The following is a 17981-nucleotide window of genomic DNA, read 5'->3' on the forward strand; positions in this document are numbered from 1 at the left end:
ATCGGGCTCAGGGATGGGGAATGTAATCCCCGCCCCGAACCCGCCCCATTGCCATTCCTAGCATATATATGTTTGTTCGATTGGGCTTGAGTTGGGCTCAGGCTACCCAAGGGCTCAACCCAAGCCCAACCCAAACTTAGGTCAGGCCCAAGTTTCCTGGACCAGGGTTAGCCTACAGCTAAGAAACTCAAGAGTTCCTTGGACCAGGGTCAGCCTACAGTTAAGAAAATCAAGCCAAACCTACATAAAAACTAGGGCTAGACCTGCCTAACATGTAGCCATAGACTGCGAATTGTTAAGGAATTTCCTAAATTAGTTAAGAGCTTTCCCTAACTTTCTATTTCTCTCTGATTTTCTAAATGGGTTAGCGATAGTGATATGGTAGTTCAGTATGATAAGAATGAATGATTCTTTCAAAGATCAAATAGACTAAGATGTATGAAAGAAAAGCATACAAAAAAGAAGCACCACTAAGCAATAATGAAAAGGAAAAGAAGAAAAGCAAAAAGAAACCAACAAAGAAAAAGGCATGTTTGTTTTGTTTATTTAGATGAGAACAAAAAGAATGGGGTGGCTAGTTTACCCTTTCTTCCTTTCCTTGAGTATTACTAATTCTTTTTCTTTTTCTTTTTTTTTTTGAATTTTATCCTTTGAAGTAGGTAAGTTGGTTTTCCTCTACCAAGTTGGTTAATGAAACAAAGGGGACCCAACAAAGGCTGTTTGAGCTACTTGCAGGGCTTTTTTTAAGAAATTGATTGGTGGGAATGGGTTGCCCAACAGGCTCAGTCTGAATTGAATAGCATTGGTTGGGCCCCTCTCATATTTGCACTTGTTAAATTAATATTCAATGCCAATGGGTGGTCCACCAAACAGGCCCAGCCTGACTAGGACTGGGCTGGGCTTAGCCTATTCAGACAAGTTCATAAATTTCCAAACTGTTCTGGAATTCCTAAGTCCTAACAATTGGAAAGTGTGTTCTTTGTTTTTCCACTTTTACATAGAAAACGAACACAAACTAATGAAAGACAAGAAAGCGTATGATGATGATGTGTAACAAGTGTTTTCTTCGCCGCGCCATCAAGTGCCAACTATCATGCCTACAGCCGCCACTCCAGTGTCCAAGAGTGTCATGGGTGGGCTATGCATGTACTTTTGTATGAGGGGATTGTCAATGACATTATTGTAATACTGTAGTACGATTTTTCACCTTTTTGATGTTTTTTATTGTCACTCTCCCAAAAGCTTAATGTACTTTTTGAGGGGAGGTAGGTAGTCGAGTGAGCTCATAAGCGTGTAAAGGTTAAGTACGAGACCCCCTCGACACTGTACTCTGTGTTTGTGCTTGCCACTGATTATTGCAATACAAATAGCCTTTTGCTAATTCGTGTTCCATCTTGTTGCCTTTTTGTGTGTGCTTGCTTTGTTGCGTAGGCTTACTCGCCCCTTTCGAATGCCACTCGGGGCCCCAACAATTACCCCCGTGACAGATGGGATCAAAGTGAAATTATCACAAAAATAAACTTTCTGAAGCAATTTTTGCTGGAATGCAATTAGGTGGACAAATCCAATATAGTTAGGTGTGATGGGCTTGGGCTTGGGCTTGAGCTATCATATGCTAGCTATGGCTCATGGGCTTTGCTTCTTGTTATCTATGGATTCTTGTCTGCGGAACACGTGCTAAGAGAGAAGATCGAGATGAGTCTTCTGGCATTGCGCCAGATTGAAACATGGAGAAAGAGGGGAAGGAATCAAATTTTCGTAGAAGCCGAAACCGAGAGAGATGGTGCTGTGGGAGATCACATTGGGAACCGCTTACTTCTTGGGACTGAAACGCACTTACAAGCTCGTTTTGAAGATTCAGCGTCGTCTAATTAGCCCTAGGCATGTTAGGCTCCGACAATTTGTTTACAGGTAGTCTTCTCTTGCTCCGTCTCTGAAATTTCTCTCCTTTATTGTTTTTCATCTCTGTTCATGGAGAATTTGATTTTTATTCCATTCTTCTTTATTGGATGATTACCAAGAAATGAACCACTTCTTGAAGGAGTTTGTTAATTATCTAATTGGATAAGTACGGTTTTGCAGCTAAAGATTGCAGTTTTAGGTGCTTTAATTATATTTCATAAAAACTGGTAGTTGATATCAAATCGCTTACCTGCATTTGCAGTATCAATGTTCGGGCTATTGAGGAAGATGGCCATTTGCTTTAATTATTTATGGTTTCTTCTTCTTTCTGCAAAGGCTGATAATAGGAATAAAAGATCTTATTCTTTGATGGAGGATTGAAAAGTGGACGAATAACGGAAATTTATTAATGATCAAAATGAAAATATATAAGCAATAACATAAAGGGTTCTTACCCACAACAAGCTACCTAGAGTACTAACAAGAAAGAACAAATACAGAATAGAAAGAGAACTTGTCCAGAATAAAAGAACCCCAACAATAACTCCTCTCAATATTGATCTTGGCCAAGCTATCAACCAAAGAACCAATTAATAACTCATTCATTTTCTAATTAATCTTCGAAGCCTCTAGTCCCTTTGATAAGATTATGTTGGGATCCCTGTGTCAGTTGCTAACTTACAAGAGATGAAAGGTGTTAACATTCTCACCACTTTTCTTGCATAAGTTGCTATTTGGGAAGGGATAAATTTCAAGTCTTTCTCCTCCGATTAACATTGTCAATGTATTCTTTTTGGTATTCCTAGAATCCTAGTCACTAATAAAAATTCTAACTTTTAGAGGGTGTGGCCAAATTAACCGGAGGAGCTTGGGTATTAACAACATTTATTAAGCACCTTCAATAAAGGAAGATCTGAGAAGAAAGCTTTGGGATCAAAAAACTGAATTCCACTATCAACACTCTTGGAGTCAACGATGACATTTTGTTAACATGAATGACCAGATGGAAGGGAGGATGTGGCAGAAGAGTCTGGGTATTCCTAAGGAATGAGATGGAATTAAGTCTATGATACTTGTTCATAGTCAACTATCTCTAAATTCAAATCTTCCTATGGTAAAATTCTCCTACTATAAACAAGGTCATACCTAATGAAATTGATGGAGGAGGGATGGACAACTTAAATGAATATCCAAGTTCATAGCCAGGTCATACTACCAGCTAATCCAGTATCTCAATCATTAGCATGGAGCTTGTACTTCTAATTAAAATATGCCTTAAACTCTGCTTCTACCCAAGGAATCTCAACAGCCATTTCCCAAGGAGAGAATTGTTTCTATTTCTGTTACTTCACCAACATCAGTGACTCCTGAGTCCTTGCCAGTTGATAAGATTATCCTTTTTTAAGGTCCCTTGGATTCCACAAGAATCTTTTTTTTTTTTTTTTTCTATATTACTTCATTGGATCCCTGAAAATGGAAAATAAATACCTAAGAACTATAGAGGACTTGATTTGATTAAACCTACTTTTGTCTTCTAAAGAGATTTTTTTTTTCCATTGCTGGAATTTCTCAGCCTTCATTTGTTCGCAAAATGATTTTTTTCATTTGCTTTAGTACAAATGCATGGGAGTGTAAATGAAAAGTGCAAATTCTTGTTTACTTTTGCTTTAAGTTTTTGTTTTTGCTTATTTGCACTATAAAAAAAATTAAAAAATAAAAAATAAAACCTAAAAAAAAACTAGTATTTTGATATGTCCAAGAAATTTGACACGCAGTTCTCAGACTCACAACAAAATCCAAACCACTAGTACCTCAACAGGGAACTGATATTCATTCAGAAGAAAAGAGGGTCACTTACAGTAGGTCGGTTCTTCGAGAGACCACTGGCTCTCCCAAGCACTCTCAGAATTCTGTACTCAGCAAAAGTCTGCCTTCTCCATCCCCCAAAGCCCTTTCTTATACACATCTTACAGCCTAACTACCTTCCATAATAAATGCCCAGCTGGCCGAAATATAAATGCCCCACTCTTCTTCTTCCCAACTAACAAGCTATAAATGCTAAATGCCCTATACTCTTCCTATTCTCAACTAACAAGCTATAAATGTCACAAAAACTCTATAAATGCCACAAAAACTCTCCTTATTCCCTCCAGCCATAAATTCCCCCATGTTCAATTATTCCCCCCCCCTCCCACCTTGGCCGCCAGCTGACCTTTCCCCTTCCTGGTGTATGTAAAATTAATTGGGGGCCTATCATTACCCGCCACCCAAAGTCTAACCTTGTCCTCAAGTTTGAAATGAGGGAATTGGTCGCAAAGTAAGTCAAAGGGCTCCCATGAATCTTCAAAATCAAGCAGGTCCTGCCAATGGATAAGCACTTCCGAACCAGTAACTCCAGGCATAGTGGATGGACGCACCCTCAGAACGGCCGCAGGTTCCACCAGCATTTCCATATCAGCTAACAGAGTGGAAGGAATCACGGGAGAAGAGATATGATTGCCAATTGCCTTCTTGAGTTGCGAGACATGAAAAATAGGGTGAATCCTTGCCTCTGGAGGAAGTTGAAATTTATAAGTGACAACACCAATTCTTTCCACAATAGCAAATGGTCCATAAAATCGAGGGGCAAGCTTTTCATTGGCTCGGCGAGCTAGAGACTGCTGGCGATAAGGTCGCACTCGTACATACATCGAATCCCCAACCCCAAAACTAACATCCCGGCGGTTCACATTAGCCGAGTCTTTCATCTTTTGTTGTGCCCGGTGTAGATGAGCACGCAACTCCCGGAGTATAGCATCTCGCTGAAGGAGAACAACTTCAACATTAGCATTAGTCGTAGAGCCAAGCTCATAGCGGATTAATGGAGGAGGATCACGCCCATAAACCCCCTTGAAAGGTGTCATGCTAGCAGTAGTGTGAAAAGAGGTATTATAGCTGTATTCTGCCCACGATATCCAAGAAGACCAGCGGGAGAGGGAATCAACTGCAAAGCACCTCAAATAAGTCTCCAAACAACGATTAACCACCTCCTACTGTCCATCTGTCTGAGGATGGTAAGCTGAGCTACGATGCAATTCTGAACCGTGAGAGCTGAGAAGGACTATCGCGCCAGAAGAAGCTCATAAAGACCTTATCACGATCAGATACAATCGAGCGGGGAATGCCATGTAAAAGGACTATGTTGTGCAGGAAGGCCTGAGCAACCGTGAGAGCTGAGAAGGGATGACTGAGAGGGATAAAATGGGCATACTTGGAGAGACGATCGATCACCACCATAATTGTATCAAACCCCTTAGAGCCTCAATAAAGTCCATAGCAACATCTTCCCAAATCTGTTCAGGTACAGGCAAAGGTTGTAAAAGGCCAACAGGGGACATGGCTTCATATTTATTGCGTTGACACACATCGTAGGCCTGCACAAACTCCTGGACAGAATGCCTTATCCCCCGCCAGTAAAATTCAGCTGCTATGCGCCTATATGTCCGGCGGATACCCGCATGTCCTCCCACAACTCCCGAATGAAACTCTTTAAGTAAGAGGGGGATAAATGGGGAAGAAGTTGGTAGAACCAATTTACCATGATAATGTAGGTGTTCTCCAACTAAAGAATAGGTGGGATAGGCAGTCAGATCCTGCTGTATGGTATGCTTGATGTTGGCCAGAAAAGGATCATCATCAACTTGCTCCTTAAGGTCATCAAAATCAAGAAAAAATAGGTACTGTAAGTGAGTTTAAATGCATTTCGGCAGGAACTCTGGATAGGGCGTCAGCCACGGTATTATCGACACCCGATTTGTACTGAATCTCGAAGTCATAATTCATAAGCTTAAGAAGCCACTTATGATGCTCACCTTTGACAATCCACTGCTCCAACAGATACTTGAGACTACGCTGGTCGGTCCGAACAATAAAGCGTCTTCCAAGAAGATAGGGGTGCCATTTTTTAATAGCAAAGACAATGGCCATTAATTCCCTCTCGTAGATAGATTTTGACTGTGCCGACGGGCTAAGCTTGTGGCTATAAAAAGCTATAGGCCGATTATTCTGCATTAATACCGCCCCGAGACCTACCCCAGATGCATCTGTCTCGATCAAGAAGGGTTGGGAAAAATCTGGAAGGGCCAACACTGGTACGGTCGTCATAGCCCGTTTCAATTCCCGAAATGCATTCTCAGCCTCCACATTCCATGAGAAAGCATCCTTTTTAAGCTGCTGCGTCAATGGCCATGCTATTTTACTATAGTTACGCACAAAACGACGATAATAGCCTATAAGTCCCAAAAAACCGCCAAGAGCTTTAAGTGAAGATGGTTGAGGCCAGTCAACCATGGCTTGGATTTTAGAAGGATCGGCAGAAACACCAGCCACGCTAATAATATGACCCAGATACTCAATGCTAGGCTGAGCAAAGATACATTTCTTTGAGTTGGCAAAGAGACGGTGGGAGCGCAACACAGAGAAGACCTGTTGGAGGTGATCCCAATGGGCAGTTTCGGAAGCACTGTAAATCAGAATATCATCAAAAAATACCAGCACAAAGCGATGGAGGAAATCATGGAATACAGTATTCATTAATGACTAGAAGATCGAGGGCGCATTGGTGAGACCGAAGGGCATGACAAGGAATTCGTAATGGCCCTTGTGGGTGCGAAATGCAGTCTTGGGAATGTCCTCACTGCGGACCCGAATTTGGTGGTAGCCCGATTTAAGATCAATTTTGCTGAAAATAGAAGCACCATGGAGCTCATCGAGAAGTTCTTCGATGACCGGAATGGGGAACTTATCTGGAACCGTAGCACAGTTAAGGGCTCTGTAATCCACACAAAAACGCCAACTTCCCTCTTTCTTTTTGACTAAAAGGACTGGGCTAGAGTAGGGGCTTGTACTTGGCTAAATAATTCCCGCAGCCAACATCTTAGAGACAAGACGTTCAATCTCATCTTGAGGATATCTGTAAGGACGAACAAAGATAGGAGAAGTGCCTTCCTGTAAGACAATAGCATGTTCCGTAGCCCGTGCAGGGGGTAAGCCCGTAGGCATGTCAAAAATATCTTTGAACTCATCTAGTAAGGCGGAGATTGGCGGGGGTGTAGGCAAGACAAAGTTCAACGGAGGATCCACCATCTGCAATTGTTTTAATTCTATCAAAACCCTTTGTCCTTCATGTTGTAAGTTGCGCATCATGGCATGCAAAGATACCTAAGAGGAACAGAGAGAAGGGTCGCCCTGCAACTTTACCCGGACACCTCCCAAATTGAGCTTCATAGACATGTTGCCCCAATTCATCACTGAGTCCCCGAGGGATGCTAACCAAGGAAAACCAAGAATGACATCCGTAGAACCCAACTTTAAGGGAAAGAAATCAGCAATGACATCCAATTCGGGTAAGTTGAGGCAAACCTGACGGCAGACTCCGGAAGTTCTCACCTCATCACCATTTCCCATCTGAACTCCAAATTCGTGTGTAGGGATGCGGGGTAATTTCAATTCTTCCACTAAAGTTGCAGACATAAAGTTGTGGGATGCACCCGAGTCTACCAATATGACCACCTCACGTGACAAAATACGTCCACACACCTTAAGGGAATTTTCCACACACAACCCAACAAGAGACGAGACACAAAGTGCGGCTGATTCTGGAGTCGGAGCAATTTCAGTGTCCCCAGAAGTGCAGTCCCAATTAGACGCATCAGAATCAAGTCCCTCCATGTCATCTTGAACCCATAAAACCTGAAGTGATTTCTGAGCACAACGATGTCCCGGGCTGTATTTCTCGTCGCAACGGAAACATACACCCTTCGCTTGTTTCTGCTGCATCTCTTTGTTGGTCATCTTTTTGAAAGCAGGAGGTGGGGCCTTAATAATAGGGGCTGATGCAGGAGGAGGAGGGATTGCGGCTCGTGTAGGTCGGGTGACAGCAGAAGTAGTCACTTGTGAAACCCGTGAGTTAAAGTGGGTTCCAGAGAGGGACATTGCGGGCCCACGAGGATATGAACTGGATTGATAGGCCCATAAGGCCTGATTCTTTTCCTCAGTTTTCTGGGCTGCAACCATTTTTCTAATCAGTCCAACGGGTTCCATCTATCGGAGTTCGGCCTGGATATCTGGGCACAACCCATTCACAAAGGCTGCTTCAAGGACTGATTCTGGTAGGTCACGTAAGGGGACAGAAAGCACCTCAAAATGGCGATGATATTCCTTGACAGTAGTGGATTGACGTAATGATAGAAGCTGCTCCTGCAAGTTTCCCTCCTGAGTTGATCGGAAACGTTCAAGGAGGAGTTCCTTGAATTCTGCCCAGCTACGAAAGGGTCGCCGACCATCCTCCCAATAATACCACGCCAGCGCATCACCTTCTAAACAGACCACTGCCGCCTGCAGACGTTCCGCTGGAAGCAAGTCATTAATCTCAAAATAGCGCTCCGCGCGAAAAAGCCAACCGTCTGGATTTTCCCCATATAAAATAGGCAGCTCCAACTTCCAAGGAAGTGAATTAGAAGTATGTTCCGGGACTGTCATTGAAGGGGACGTTGGGAAAGCTGCACCCTTTCCTTTGTCAGCCGCACGACTTGATGCGGATACAGGAGGAACATTGTCAGTTGTAGACAAAGGATCTGACAAGGACTGTTGCTGCAGCAACAGATCAAAACGCCTTACCAAGTCTTGTACGCCTCCTTCCAGGGATGTGATCTTCGACAGTCCATCTGTTATCTCATCACGCAAGCCATCCACTTCAGAATGTAGAGAAGTCAAGCATTCTTCGAAGCCCTCCACCTGCGATGCCACTTCCTTAGCTGTCACCATAGCCGAGGAAAGACGTGCTCTGATACCACTGATATGTCCCAGAAATTTGACACGCAGTTCTCAGACTCACAGGAGAATCCAAACCACTAGTACCTCAACAGGGAACTGATATTCATTCAGAAGAAAAGATGATCACTTACAATAGGTCGGTTCTTCGAGAGACCGCCGGCTCTCCCAAGCACTCTTAGAATTCTGTACTCAGCAAAAGTCTGCCTTCTCCATCCCCCAAAGCCCCTTCTTATACACATCTTACAGCCTAACTGCCTTCCATAATAAATGCCCAGCTGGCCGAAATATAAATGCCCCACTCTTCTTATTCCCAACTAACAAGCTATAAATGCTAAATGCCCTATACTCTTCCTATTCTCAACTGACAAGCTATAAATGCCACAAAAACTCTCCTTATTCCCTCCAGCCATAAATTCCCCCATGTTCAATTATTTCCCCCCCCCCCTGGCCGCCAGCTGACCTTTCCCCTTCCTGGTGTATGTAAAATTAATTGGGGGCCTATCATATTTGCATTCCCATACTTTTGCACCAGTGCAAATGAAAATGGTTTTGCAAATAAATGCGGCCTTATAAAGTTTCTTAGTTATTGTAAATTAAGAGAGAATTCAATGTAACCATTTTGGTACCTTGGTTGAATAATTCATAACAAGGGAGAGGTTGAGGAGGATGTCACCCATAGGATTAGAGCATGATGGGCAAAATGGAGGACTGCATCTGGAGTCTTATGTGATAGATGAATATGGCTTAGATTACAAAGGAAATTTTATAAAACAGTTTAAAGTCAGTTATTCTATATGGAGCAGAGTGTTAGGCAGTCAAGAAACAACATGTTCCGAAAATGAGTTTGGGAGAAATGCATGAGATGAACGAGTAGAAAAACTAGAAAGGATAAAATGAGAGAAAGTAGACTAAGATGGTGTAGTCACGTTTACAGAAGACAATTGACAGCAACCTTAAGAAGAAGTGATCTGTTGCAAGTTGAAGGAGCTAGAAGGGCTAGGGGTAGATAAAAAAGGGCATAGGTCAGAGTAGTAAGAAATGATTTAAGCATTCAGAATTTAACAATGGATTGACATTAAACAGAACGGAATAGTGAAACAGGGTTAACAGAAATCAACCATTTCTTTTGTTGATTTGGTTTCCAAAATTGTATAACTCAATAGAACTTTAACCCTAATACCTGTTCTCACTCACCAGATTTCAAAGAAGCCACTTCCAACACAGAATCAAAAGACATGTCAATGTGCCAATATCCTCCTTTCTACCCTTAGTGTCCTTCATGCCCTTTCTACTTCCTAGTCTCCTATTGATCCACCATCAGAACAAGGAGGAAAATCTTTTCACAGTATATGCCTTTGTCTGCCATTTCTGGGGGCTGGTTAGCAAGGGATCAAGGTTTATGAGGATGCCTCATTGTAATGTGTTATGGCAAGTTAAAATGTTGTGGTGCTGGATTTTTGCTCTTCTTATCCTGGCTTAGTGTGAAAATAATGCATAGATAGTATGCTCTTTTCATTGGTTTAGCCAAGGATTTGCTTTAGGCATATTGTACGAACTTGATTAGGCTTGAGTACATCCTTTACCTTGGAATGTCTAATATCATATAGGAACAAGTATATGTAAATAATACTTATATAGAAACCTCGTGTACATTAAACTGGGCATATTTTTTGATGAGCATTAATGATGGATGAATACATAGCATATGAAAGGTTTTTCGGGTGCATTTCTGATTACTTGTCCTTATGAGAAAAAATGGTGAATTATGGTCACAAGGCACACAAATTGGAGGCTTGTGGAACATGCCAATCTCTTTCCAACCAGGGTTACCTTGGCAAAGTGTGTCATATCTCAGGCATGTTCTATAACACCATATTTGCAAGTATTGGCACTATAAATGCTCAAAATTTTCATATATCAGCTCATGTACATCGGGAATATACCAGTGTATCTTAATTAGAATTGTTTACAAAAAGCATTCAAGTATCACAAAAAAGAAAAAAAAAAACTGTAAGGCACCCCCTGAAATGGTTTTTGGATCACTGGCCATTAGCAAAGCAAGCCCTTCGTTTCTCTGATTTTGGTAAGCAGCCATACACCTCTAGATATGGAAGGACTGATGCCCGCAATTTATATGAGAATTTGTAGTAAATGGACATGTGGTTGGACGATTCTGTACAGTCTGTGCAGAGAACACAAACTGATTCCCTATCATCACCACTATCATTTTATTTTAACCTTGGAATTGGGTATGGTAAATTTAGTGAGCTTCTATCTCACTCCTTTCCCACCTTTATTTTTTATTTTTTATTTTTATTTTTAGGCGAACGCGTGCTGTTTTTGACATAGCACTAAAGGTTCACCGCAACATACAAGAAAGAGATATAGAAGTTGGTAGGAATGTGGGAAACTGGATTCTTAGGTGGCTTGATAGGATGAAACCATCAGCTAATATCCGTGGTGATCCACCTCCGCCTCCCAGTGGTGGCAACGGCAACATGACCAAGAATGTAACAAACACCTCCTCCGGCAGGCAACCTCAGGGACCAGTCCAAAGATCCAGTGGAGAAAATGGAAATCGGGGAATTAATGGACGAGTATCTGCTTCATCAATGAACATAATATGGCGAAAATCTTTCCCTACTCTGGGAACGATGGTGTTTCCAGCAAAACCAGTTGGCACCAATGTCCAATACTGGCACTTGTTCTTCTGTGGGCCTGAGATGCAGAGTCAGAGATTGAACTGTGCAAAAGGTAGTGGATTTGAGGGAGTAATCCGAAAAGATATACTGCAGTGGATGCTGCGAAATTGATGGAAGAACGGAGCTTTATTTGCAAGAGGTTTCCTTTTCCTTGTTTTATGTATTTTTCTTTTATTATTATCATTTTTCCACTAGGAATAAACTTTTAAAGTAGCTTTACATTAAATTTGGCATTAAGATTGTGAAACAAATAAATAAATAAAGAAAAGTTTTATTGTAAATTTGTAAATTGAACATTGGACTGGCAATTCTGCTGAACTGCCTGGTCTGATTGATGAATGATGATGGGCCGACCAACTCTCAGAATTGGAGACTTCGGAGGCACATTACAACTGCTATCTTACAAACGTCTGTAGAACGAAGGGATGACTCAAACTCAATGCATTTTAATATTAAGATAGGTAATGTGCTTAGACCTCTCAGGCTCAGAATTGATCATTTGTTATCATGCAATGGAATCTTTCCATTATAGAGATTCCCTAATGTTTCGAATTTCGAAAAAAAAAGCGTTACAATGTATTTCCTAATAATACTGTACTCCATATTACATTGTTAGCTTTCTATTGTTTTATAAAATTTTCTTTAGCTTTTAAGTAGATTGTCTCACCACATAGCATGCTAGCACTTCAGATTTACTTTCATTTCTTCTTATCCTGCTCCAATTTTATGGGTTACATCTTTTTTTTTTTTTTTTTTTTTGTAATTTCTCTTTTGTCATGAATTATCCAACCAAAACTAAAGAATGAGGTTACAATTAGTTGCTTCTTTAACTCCAAGTCTTACTCTTGTTATCATCGAAGTGGGTAAATTACAAACACTCTGTACTTAGGGGTCATGGCACACACCTAATCCCTTGTGTATCATTCCGCAACAAAGATCTTATATTTCTAGACTCCAGCACTTACCCATTGCTATTACCTTTCCTTCAATTAACCATGTGGAATATTGCACTTGGTAACCGCTAGCTACTTGTGGCGGAGACTTGAGATCAAATCCCTTTGCCACCATGATTGGGGTTTGGTACCCCCTGTTGTGAAACCCTATGAGCTATGAAACCCCCCTAAAAAAAGTATGGAATATTGCAATTAGATTGTCATGTGCAGGTTTATACATTTTTAGAACCCTAAATTGTTCTTGCGGCATAGATTTTTAGAACCCCGCTAGATACTTGCACCTAACCCCTTGGGAGAACCCTAAATTCTCCCTCTCTCCCTGATCATTGCATTTGGTCTCTTACCTCCACTGTAACCTTTTCCACTTTAATTTGGCCATCACATCTAACACTGATGCAAATCCTTTCCTTGAGAGAAGACTAGCTTTTGTCGATTTCACCTAGAGTGTTCTTTTTGTTTGGGTAGCTTTGTGTAGGCGAACCAACACTTGTGAGTTGTGCATTGGTACATAAAAAGTATCTGACGATCGTTCATTGTGGTGTATTTGGGAAGAAAGGAATAGAAATTTTTTGACAATAAAGTAGCTTCCTTTGAAGCATTGGTGGTGGTGGTGGGGGGGGGTGCTACCCAACATTAATTCTTGGATCTGGCCACCAAGAAACATAGAGATATTTCTGCAATGGCCTTAGAAAAAGGAACTACTTGACATTCTGCTATTCCCCCATCGAAGTAGAAGAGAAAAAACATATCACTTCCCAGGATTAGGGTTTACTCACCACTCACCTTACAACTAACAACGATCCAGCACCAGACACGGGAGGGAGAGAATTGGAATAAAGAGTACAACGGTTGAGAGAGTTAATGTAAAATGGGCCAAAGTTGTCAAGGGGTCGGGTCTGGTTCAAGATAGCGTGTAGATTGTACAAGTTCAAAAACCATAATTTCTACATGAATCGGTTTATAAAATACTAGCAGAAAGGGCACGGGCTACACACGTGTATATATATAATTATTAATGTGAAAGATAATTTCTTAAAATAAAATCAATAAGTCACAATGTAGTGGTTTTATGATGACACCAAGTATTGCCCAATATGCTTTTTCTGATCTATATTTAATTTTTATTTTAATTTTTTTAGGAAAAATTTTCTATTATTACAACTCTTACTTTGGGCCTAGTGCTACTTTGATTCAAAACTTTAAAATATGATAATTCAGTACCCAAACTTAAAAAATCTATCAATCCTGTACTTGTCATTAACTAGTTCATTAATCAGATGTTAATTGGCATTTGAAAAGACATAAATGTCCTTCGAGTGTCATCTAATTCTCTTTATCAACCATTCAAACGTTAACAAAAAAAAATACAGTCCAAAATTCTTATCTCTTTTATTCAAGAAAGTTGGGGTCATGTCTTAGTGGGCATTCCGGTGACCCAACTTTTTTAATAGAAGATGCAAAGATTTGGGACTATTGATTTTTTATCAATGCTTGGATGGTTGATAAAGAAAATTAGATGACACTCAAATGGCATTTATGTCTCTTCAAATGCTACTTAACAGCCTGTTAATGGTAGGTACTGGATTGGCACGTTTTGAAAGTTCGAGTGTTTAATTGTTGCATTCTAAGGTTTGGGACCAAAGTGTCATTAATCCCAAAGTACAGGGTACTAATAAGGATTTTCCCTTTGTTAATTGAAAAAAGATGCAGAAGACAAAAGCTTATTCTAACATGCTCTGCCAAAATAGTTTACCTTGGACAGTTGGACTACATTTCGAAAATATCAACATTTCCTTGAAAATCTTTGCCTCGAAAAATTTCAGTTACATTGCCTCCATATTACATGTAAACAACCTCAGCTAATAACAATGCAGTTTAAAGGAGGGTGTTCGCCTATGTGAATGAATGGTTTTAGTTTTTACAAAATGAAATTATTAAGGATTGGGAAACAAAATCTGTCCATATTACACAGATTTGGTCTTCATAAAATCTATCCTCACACCATCTTTACAGCCTTTGAATTAGGGATGTTCATGTGAATCGCATAATCCTAGTCTGAAGGGTTTTTATTTTGGATCTTGGGATTTCAATTTAGATAACGAAGTTTTTGATGAGGGGTAATCTGGTCCTCCCAATCACATAGAGACACATGGCCTCTGGCTGACACGTTGACGCTGAATCAGCAGGCCGGCTCAGAAAGTTGGCTCGAAGCACCTCGCCCAAGTTGGTTGACCTCCATCTCGGCAAGGCCGAACTGATAGATCTTGTAAGATTATGATGACCTGCCTCAGGAGTTGGATGAGTTGAGAGGACCTAAGGTGACCTGTGGGGAAGAGCTCGCCAACTATTACTGGCAGCACACTACCAGGAGCGCTAATGTCTTGACCGTTACAACAATCCACCGCGCTGTGTGCCTCGACCTCGCTCGGGAATCATAACCTCCGTGAGGATCTCACAACTAACAAATTAACACGCTAGACAAAATGAAACAACTTCGCAAAGAGCTCAAACCCGTTACCAAGAAGACCTTGAGTGTTGGTGCCTATAAAAGGCACCAGTCTCCACTCAGAAAGGTATGCGCACTAAGTACTCTTGAGCTCTCTCAACCTCTCAGAGAAATTCTCAAACACTTCTAACTTAAGCACCGTAGTGCCCTCCCTAGGTAAAAGATGCCCGAGCACTCTCATCTCTCTTTTACTTGTAGCATATGTCAGCTTGGGCATACAAATACCAGCTCGGCGATACGTCAGCTTGGCCTAGCTAAGCAGACATCCATATCAAAGTCCAAGTCATCTACCACGAGGGAGCTTCCAGATTGCGCAACCAATTGGCGCCGTCTGTGGTAAACTACAACAAAAAGCTAAGGTCTCTTTTACTTTTTTTTGGAAATTAAGTAATGACATCCTCAAGCAATCAGCCCACCAAAAACAATAACAACAACGGTAGATCCCCACTATTACCATTGGCTAGATCAATGTTGCACCTAGTTGGAACACCGAAGAATGTGAACGTGCCTCCCCTTGCGGTTGAGCCCCTAATGGATCCTATAGTGGTTGACGTGCGCTAGTTCTATGATCTAGTGCGGTGTGTCCAAGGGATGAGTGAGCAACTCAAGTCCTGGGAAAACAAGTTTGCCTCCGTGGTAGGGGGCAACAACAACAGCAACAAACAACAACAACAACAAGAAGCACCTCTCCAACATGTGCCCCTTCAGTAGGTAGCTCAACATAACCAACAGGCACCCCTTTAGCATGTACCTCAATAGAACATTGGTCAAAACCAAATCGGCCAAAATGACCTAATTCCACCCTGGGTTCGTAGCCAAGTTCAGGTCTCCAATAGAGCACCCGAACACAATGACAACCAGCATCACGTCAATGACCCGACCCACAACAATTAGCTCCCAGTGGAAAGCTGAGCTATGACTCACATTGGGATAGATGCCGCCAGCTCGTCCGAGGGATCTAAGAAGAGGCACAAGAGATGTGCACACTGCGCCGGGAAGAAAAGCCAACTCGCTCCAGCAATACAGCTCATCGTGGCCAAAAATGGCATACGACACCCCGATCTACACTGGGAGATTAAGTTGAACTCGCCAGCTACAATGGAGAAAGATTAAATTGAACTCGCTAGTTCAAGATGATAAATTGAACTGCGCTGGGAAGAAAAACTAATTCGTCATCCCCCGATCCACAGGGATGTTGGCCATGATATAGAGAATTGTTGGAATCCCAAGAATGAAATTGAAGACCTCATCAAAAGATGATACCTGAGGCAATTTGTCAAGGACAAGCAACGACCCAAAGAAGAGTCGAGTAGGGATGCACCCCAAGCCAGCAGGGAGCAGGAAGAGGCTCCTAGAAATCAACAGCAGCAAGAGACACCTGTCCTGGGGACCATTAACATGACCATCGGGGGGTCAATCATCGCCAGATGCACCACCTCAACAAGCAAGAATCCAGTCAGAGAGTTGGAGCAAGAGGATAACAATCCGTTGAAGCGTCCCAAAAGAGAAGAGGTAAACTATTTTACCGAGGACATGCGCGGGATCCAATACCCGCATGACAATGCCTTAGTAGTTAGGTTACTCATCAATGATTTCAGGGTGAAGAGAATTCTTGTTGACTCCGACAGCTCGGCCGACATCTTATTTTTGGAGGCCTTTGAGCGCATGGAGCTCGGCAAGGCAGATTTACAACCTGCCGATATTCCCCTAATAGGCTTTAGCGAAGAAGTAGTTCGGCCCGTTGGCAAGGTAAGAGTTCCAGTCGAGGTGGGCTCTCCTCCTCATACAATGTGATTTGAGCACGACTTTCTAGTGATCACCACCCCATCTCCATATAACACGATATTAGGCCGACCTTGCATACCCTCTGAGCTGTGAAGAAGAGATCGGCTACCAACATAGCACACCCCACTGCCCATCTCCTCCGTGCATTGGAAATATCTCCTCATCACAAGCCAGTGTGAGTTGGGCTTCAATTAGTGCAAAGCCCGTTTGAACAGTCTTTATAGCCTTGTATTAAGAATACCTCCATACTTATGCGATTTATTTTATAAGGAGATATTGTGCATGGAAGGGATGGGTTGTTGGGTGTTTGTGGGGCACGCTTTGTAGGAAGCCAATCCCGACCACATATGTTATTGACCGACATCTCAACAAAAGACCTTACCACTTGAGACAATTTTTTTTCTTTTTTTGATAACTAAAGAAAATACATTAAACAACCAAAATAAAGTTTGGTACAGGAGGTAACCAAGAAGGAGAGTAGTTCATATCTACAGACACAACATTTTTTGAATATTGACAGACATTAGTCACATTACCAAGTGAGTCGATTGGAACCATCAAATATTTATGGAAAAGCTTTGATTGTTTGGGAAAATTAGCGTGTACTATTTGGAAGCTTACTATGCAATATGCATGATATACGTTCCTATGAGTGTCAGGTAGAAGAGTATTTGCAACCAATTTTCTTTTAACCAAGAAGACAAACAAGAAATCGAATAGGATAATGTGATGTCATGTGCAAGAAGCTTCTCAAACAACCAAAAATTTTCAATACTAAGGGTTCATTAGTTTCATGGACACATGGAATTGAGTCAGGGAATGGCAATGCTGTCCCAAAACACTAGATTGTGGATTGAAACAAGACCCCTATCTCAGACCCAAATAGGTATTGGAATCATCTTGAATTTGTTAATTGACAAATTGAACTGCCAAACATATGTTGGGAATGATCCCTATGTTTTTTCTTGTGCAAAACAAAGAGATTTTAACAACAAATAGCAAGCATGCAATAATAAAACAAATAGTCAAACACAAAGCAAGCAACAATAGTAGACACCAAAATTTATATGGAAAACCCCTCAATGTGAGGGTAAAAACCACGAGACCGAAATCCAAATCATCCACTACCAACAATGAAAATAGGATACAATGTTTTTCTATCTAGCCATAACTAGGTGATGAATATCAAGAAGGTTCTTGGAGTCCAACAACAAAACCATCAACAAAATAGACAACAAACAAGATATTTCTCACCAAGAGTGGAAGCACAACAAGGAAGCAAGAAGAGATGCTGAAAAATGGATTTGTCTTCTTTGTTTC

At 41.4% G+C, this 17981-nt stretch overlaps 1 protein-coding gene across 1 annotated transcript; it reads left to right on the forward strand.

Annotated features, from left to right (window-relative positions):
- The first annotated feature begins 1601 nt into the window (after positions 1 to 1601).
- On the forward strand, positions 1602 to 11698 carry LOC148880921 (uncharacterized). Its single transcript, XM_088963008.1, has 2 exons — positions 1602 to 1911; positions 11039 to 11698. The coding sequence occupies exons 1-2, from the start codon at positions 1781 to 1783 to the stop codon at positions 11526 to 11528; spliced, it is 621 nt and encodes a 206-aa protein (XP_088819134.1). The 5' UTR covers positions 1602 to 1780; the 3' UTR covers positions 11529 to 11698.
- Positions 11699 to 17981: the final 6283 nt, after the last annotated feature.

This window comes from Nelumbo lutea, chromosome 1 (assembly GCF_056320005.1).
Source record: "Nelumbo lutea isolate HS-2025 chromosome 1, American lotus-T2T, whole genome shotgun sequence".
Taxonomy (NCBI): domain Eukaryota; kingdom Viridiplantae; phylum Streptophyta; class Magnoliopsida; order Proteales; family Nelumbonaceae; genus Nelumbo; species Nelumbo lutea.

Bases quoted from the DNA above. Each gene is read 5' to 3' on its own strand.
- LOC148880921 (XM_088963008.1), top strand. From the start codon at position 1,781: ATGGTGCTGTGGGAGATCACATTGGGAACCGCTTACTTCTTGGGACTG. The intron at 1,912-11,038 runs GTAGTCTTCTCT...TTTTATTTTTAG, and splicing joins CTCCGACAATTTGTTTACAG to GCGAACGCGTGCTGTTTTTG.